We start from the raw sequence: 6,942 nt of genomic DNA on the forward strand, positions 1-6,942 counted from the left end.
ATATATATATTCAAAATAACTAACAATGCTCTTAAATTCTCTCCAAATAATCCTTCCAAAGTTTGAAGATGAAAGAGAAATGTTATTACTGATTTAATATAAAAATTGAAATTTTGCTATAGTAGAAAATAAAATTTTCATTGATATATTTCAAAAAAGGAAACACTACCCCAAAAATTTCCTTAATATAATCCTTGCACGGTTTGAAGATGGGTAAAATGAAATATCATCACTAATCTAAAATGAAATTTGAGATATTCACAATATAAAAAAAAAACAAATTCTCATCATATATTTTCAAAATGAGTAGCACTGCTTCTAATTTCTCTCCAAATAATTCTTTCAAAGTTAAAACAAGAGGAAAGTGAAATATCATTACTGATCTAACATGAAAAATGAAATATATTTGAACGGAACATGTACTACTCCAACTTTACATCTATACAATCTATTCAAAGTTTGAAGAATAATAAAGGGAAATACCATCATTCATCTAACATTGAGACATTTGCAATAACAAAAAACCAAATTCTGATGTATATATTTTCCAAATAACTATCACTACTTCTAAATTCTCTCCAAACAATTCTTCTAAAGTTTGAACAAGAGGAAAGAGAAATGCAATCACTGATTTAACATTAAAGCTAAAACATTTGAGATAAAAAAAAATTGATATATTTTCAAAAGGATAAGCACTACTCCAAATTTCTTCTATACATTGCTTTCACAGTTTGAATAAGAGTAAAGAGAAATAACATCATTGATATATCGAGACATTTGTAATAGTAGAAAATTAAATTTTCATGTATATATTTTCAAAATAACCAACACTACTATTTAATTCTCTCAAAACATTCCTTTCAAAGTTTGAAGAAGAGGAAAGATAAATGCAATTACTATCCTGACATGAAAATTTAGATATTTGTAATATCAAAAAAATCAGATTCCCATGGATGTATTTTCAAAAAAACAATCACTGCTTCTAAATTCCCTCAATACAATCATTTCCAAGTTTAAGGAAGTCGAAATGAAAATGCACTCATCAATCTAAAATGAAAACGGAGATTATTACAATTTCAGAAAACCAAATTATCATTGATGTATTTATAAAATAACCAACAATGCTCTTATATTCCCTCCATAAAATCCTGTACAAGTTTGAGGGCGAGGAAAGGTAAATGCAATCATTGATCTAACATGAAATTTGGGACATTGTGATAACAAAAAAAAAAAAAAAAAATTTCATGGACATACTTTCAACGTAACAGACACTATTTTTAAAAATCTCTCCAAACATGCAATTATTTGGTTTTCAAAGCTAAAACAAGAGGAAAGCGAAATATCATTACTGATATAACATGAAAAATGAAACATTTTGAATGATATAAAAACAAATTCTCATTAATATTTTGAACGGAAGAAGTACTGCTCCAAAATCACATCCATAAAATCCATTCAATTTTCGAAGAATAATAAAGGGAAATACCATCATTAATCTAACATGAAATTGAGACATTTGCAATAGCATAAAACCAGTTTCTTATGTATATATTTTCAAAATAACTATCACTACTAAATTCTCTTCAAACAATCCTTCTAAAGTTTAAACAAGAGGAAAGAGAAATGCAATCACTAGTTTAACATTAAAATCGAGATATTTGAGATAGAAAATTTTTTTGATATATTTTCAAAAGAATAAGCACTGCTCGAAAATTCCTTCTATACAATGTTTTCACAATTTGAATAAGAGTAAAGAGAAATAACATCATTGATCTATTGAGACATTTGTAATAGAAGAGAATTAAATTTTCATGTATATATTTTCAAAATAACCAATGCCGCTCTTAAATTCTCTCAAAACAATCATTTCAAAGTTTGAAGAAGAGGAAAGATAAATGCAATTACTATCCTGGCATAAAAACTTAGAAATTTGCAATATTAAAAACTCAGATTCTCATGGATATATTTTCAAAAGAATCATCATTGTTTCTAAATTCCCTCATTACAATCATTTCCAAGTTTAAGGAAGAGGAAATGAAAATGCACTCACCAATCTAACATGAAAACTGAGGTTATTAGAATTTTAGAAAACCAAATTATCATTGATTTATTTCTAAAATAACCAACACTTCTTTTATATTCCCTCCATAAAATCCTTTACAAGTTTGAAGACGAGGAAATGGAAATCTCTTCAAACAATCATTTCAAATTTTGAAGAAGAGGAAAGAGAAATGAAATTATTGATATAACAAGAAAAATGGGATTTTCACAATAGTATAAAATCAAATTCTCATGAACAATTTTTCTATAGAACAATCAATACCCCTAAATTCCTTAATACAATCTTTTTCTAAATTTAAAAGAGATGGAAGAGAATTGCAATTACAGATCTAACATGAAAACTCAGATATTTACAATAATAGAAAACCAAATTCTCATGGTTATTTTTGTAAAATAACCAACATTGTGCTTGAATTATCTCCATAAAATCCATTCAAAAGAACCAACACTGCTCGTAAATATGAGATAACTACTAAATCAATAAAGGCACCAAAATCTGAAACATCTCAAACAACCAAATAGTAAAATGAGAAATAAATAACTCAAAAGATAACAAAGTAATAAAGTACCACAAAAAAAATGTAAGAAGAGAAGTTAATATACATACGGAGAAGAGAGGCCTCGACAGTTGAAGAAGAGGATCAAGATGTTGCCCTAAAACCACAACAATAGAGAAAGAGGTGGGAGAAGGAATATAAGGCAATGCAAGGGTAATATGGGGGATATGATGAGGTATAACAAAATTTTCATGGGGGTAGTGAAGGGATTTTGCAATCAAAATGAAGGATCCGTCGTAAAATGCATCAGTTCCCCTGCGTTCCCCCTTTCTTCGTTCCGTGGATGACGGACAACGAAAAGTGGGGCAAAAGCCGAATGACAAACACATTTTGATAGCAAAAAATCATAAACATGGTGCCCCAAAAGGGGCCTAATTAAATCATGCTTAATCCGATTAAATTTTATAACTAATAATTATTTAATATTTCATGAAGCCTACTAAATTATTAATTAGATATAGACAAACCAAATAAAAAATCATTTTACTCAACATACTATATTTTAATTAAATTATAAATACATGAGATGAATATTCTAAATAGTCTTTAACTTATAGTTTATAAAATTGATTAAACATAATTTATTCTATTTTATTAAATCAAATCATAGATGTTGTTGACTTAGTTGAATTGATGCCTTCTTAGTTAAAATAAAACTATCAGGTCAAATTTCCTTTAAGAAAATGATAATTTTATTTTGTTTATTTTGAATATAAAATAAATATCTTATTATTTTGAAGGCTTGAAATTTTGTTTTTCTTTGAAACACTTTGTACAAATATATTTGGTTAATTTTTTTCTATGCAATTTTGTCTCACATAAATAAATAAAAATATTTTTAGAAAATACAAAAAATAACTCATTAAGTAATTTTATTGACACCATAGTTTCTTTATGCATAATTGTTGACTGATCTCTTGTGCATCCCCACAATCTCGCACACACCACCAGTCAATAATTTTGCAATTGCTTCATCTACCAAAGTTCTCGACATCTCTATCTTGTCCTACAATAACTACAATGCTAACATCCTTTAAAAATAGCAAATCAGACTAAAATTAAGATATAAATATATATTCTTATTTTTCAACAAACTAGAAGAAAAAAAAATATATGAAAGCTTTCCATTGGATTTTGAAGTTACATGCATAGCTACATATCTATATTTATTTTTAGGGTCTGTTTGGGGCAACCTGAAACGCGGCCCGCAGCCTGCGTTTAGCGTAAAAAATTCAAACGCAACAGACAGAGTTTTAAAAACGAGCAAATCAAACGGCTAGGCGGCGTTTTCACCCTAACAAATGCTTTATCACTTTTAACAAATAATATAAATTATAAAATTCATAACTATTAGATTGCTTACACAAACATATAAACCCAATGATTTTGTAAAAAATCGGTGTTTTGGCGTACAACAAAAGCAACCAAATGCGCAATGCAACTATTACATCAGTACTACGCACGTAGAATAACACGCATAGCTAATGAAATCACGCCACGATACCCTGCGCGACACAGAAAAAAAAACGGCGCAGTAATACGGGGAATATTCCCCCCATGTTATTTATGTGTTATTGTGTGTTATTCATGTGTTATTGTATCCTGAGAATATTCCTGGTGTTATAACACATGAATAACACATGAATAACACATGAATAACACACAATAACACAAGAATAACACGGGAGAGAATATTCCCCCGTGTTACTGCGCCTTTTTTTTTCTCTGTCGGGAATATTTCCCGTGTTATTTAAGTGTTATTGTGTGTTATTGTGTCCTGAGAATATTCTTGGTGTTATAATAACACAATAACACATCAATAACACATGAATAAGTCGCAATTAGGGGTGTAAACGAACCGAGCACGAACGAACAAAGCTTGTGTTCGTGTTCGGTTCGTTTAAAATTTAGTTTGTTTGAAATAAGCTCGTGTTCGTTTCTTAACGAACGAGTCGAACACGAACCGAACACATTAATATATTATTATTATTATTTTATTATATATTATAATTTATAAAATTTAATGTTTTAAAATATAATAAATTTTTTATATATAATTATTTTATATTATTTTATATTTCAAACAATAACGATTCGAACACGAACGAACGCATCACTGTTCGTGTTTGGTTCGTTTAACTAACCGAACAAAAAAAATTTGTTCGTGTTTGTCTCGTTTACTTATCGAACGAATCGAACACGAACTCATTGACGAACCGAACACGAACTGTTCGCGAACAACGAACTTTTTTGACAGCCCTAGTCGCAATAACACATGAATAAGACACAATAACACATAAATAACATAGGGGGAATATTTACCTTATATCTTGACTTAATTTAATTGGCTACACACCTTAATAAGTGCGTTTTCATTTGTGGCTCCGACAGACAACCCTGCTCATAGCCTCACCCTGCTTCCTCTCTTCGCACCGCGCTAAAAGAACCACGGAGGTTCCTCCTCTCTCTGGAGTAGAAGCCAGCCATGGGAACTTCAGTACAGGTGACGCCTCTCTGCGGCGTGTACAGCGAGAATCCTCTTTGCTATTTGCTTTCAATAGATGGATTCAACTTTCTCCTGGATTGTGGATGGAACGACTTCTGCGACACAAACCTCTTACAACCCCTCTCTAGGTTCGACGTCTCATTTCATCTTGATTGATTGGTTAGCTTTTGCTTTTGTTTGAGTGGTTTGTTTCATTTGTTTATTGAGTTTGAGATTAACTAGAAGGGATATATATAGGTTAATTTTGGGATTAATTAAATGAGGGGGAAATTGGGTCCGTCTTCCCGGTTATATTTTTAATCAGTTTCGAAGGTCAGCTTTCCTTAGGATGAACACCAGTCCAGCTTTGTCATGGTTTTTTTAACTAGCATCAATCACATTGGCTTTACATCATGCACGTCGGCTGTGTTCCTGTGCTACCATTGCAGAGGTTTGAAGCTTTCAGGAACAAGGAGACGGCTCTAGGAGAAGAAGCAGGCTTTGTTGTAGATTAGCTCAAAGGATTTAAGATAAAACTTTAAACGACCACACTCTTCATCATTCCTCATTCCGTAGTTTTTGAAAAGTGAATGGTATATCAATAACTGAATGACTTATCACTTGGTTTTTGTGGAATACCACCCTGTAAGAGAAAATGCTAATCCATAAAAAAACTTCACCCTTAGTACGTCCCAAAAAAAATTCTCAATCAATCAGGAAACTCTATATGCATTGGAACTGAGAACTCTAAATATTTAATTACCTAGAGTCCAATTCAAATGAAGTGACTTGGTAAGACTAACCAAATGACATCATACTTCATTTGATCTGAGTCCAATTGGGCTCAGATCACACACTTAAAGCATATTAAGAAGCTTTGAGATATATTTGGGGACCAAATGATATCCAAATATGACAAATTTATATCCAGATCGAGTGTCTTGACAAAACGAATCCACTGAGTCCAAGATCACTTAATTCTAATATTATTAAGACACTTAAACACCCATTAAACATCATTCGATTAAAGGGATCACTCTAGACCGTCTGATTGAGTATTTCAAATTCATGCAATATTTACGGATGATGTTACTCTCAATATATATAAAAAAGATTCCCACTCTCTTCATGAAGGGGACATGAATAGGGATGATAAGACTAAATGGAGCTCTATGCTCTTGCGGACTTACATGCTCCACTATCGCCGGACCATTGTACTTTATCATGGTCTCCTTTACCTTTGTCGTCGTCAACGTAGCCAAACTGCCAACTTCGAACCATCATCACCAGGTTGCTACCACCATACGATCAACTTCACTTGACCACTATGGTCGTGCCAGACCCTAACGTTAAGCCACCATTCTCATGCCAATTCACCATTCTCATGTGCCTTCGTCACCGCCAGGTCGCCATCATTGGGCCACTGTTGCAGTGCTAGACCACTGACCAAGGTCGATGGGTGGTCGTTGTCATAGGACCATTATTGCCCAGCTGACATTGAGCTATTATTGTGTGTCAAATCCCTGAAAGTGGGCCACCATCGCCAGGCTAGGCTACCTTTGCCATGCTACTGCCACCACCATCAGATCACCATTGTCGGGCTACCACCATCATGCCAAACCATTATTATTGGGTTACCGTTAACACTGGATAGCCAGGGGTGGAACTAACCTCTTTTTTTGAGACAAACTGACTCTCTAGACACAAGGTGAGAGGGGCTAGGACAACGAAGGGCTAAGTGATATTTCAGGAGAAAAATGATATTTCAACAGGGGAAAAATACCAGATATCCCTTCCATATAAATAAAAAATATGAATTGGGGGGGGGGGGGGGGGTGA

The 6,942-nt window shown here is 32.5% G+C and overlaps 1 protein-coding gene across 2 annotated transcripts in view; it reads left to right on the forward strand.

Annotated features, from left to right (window-relative positions):
- Nucleotides 1-4,999: 4,999 nt before the first annotated feature.
- The window catches only part of LOC110020734 (cleavage and polyadenylation specificity factor subunit 2), a 61,319-nt gene continuing 59,376 nt past the window's right edge, over nucleotides 5,000-6,942 (forward strand). For both annotated transcript variants that reach the window (XM_020718929.1, XM_020718930.1), the window contains exon 1: nucleotides 5,000-5,252. In XM_020718929.1, coding sequence (XP_020574588.1) covers nucleotides 5,104-5,252 — 149 coding nt within the window. In that variant the 5' untranslated portion in view covers nucleotides 5,000-5,103. The remainder of the gene's footprint in view (nucleotides 5,253-6,942) is intronic.

This window comes from Phalaenopsis equestris, unplaced genomic scaffold, assembly GCF_001263595.1.
Source record: "Phalaenopsis equestris unplaced genomic scaffold, ASM126359v1 Scaffold000107, whole genome shotgun sequence".
Lineage (NCBI taxonomy): Eukaryota > Viridiplantae > Streptophyta > Magnoliopsida > Asparagales > Orchidaceae > Phalaenopsis > Phalaenopsis equestris.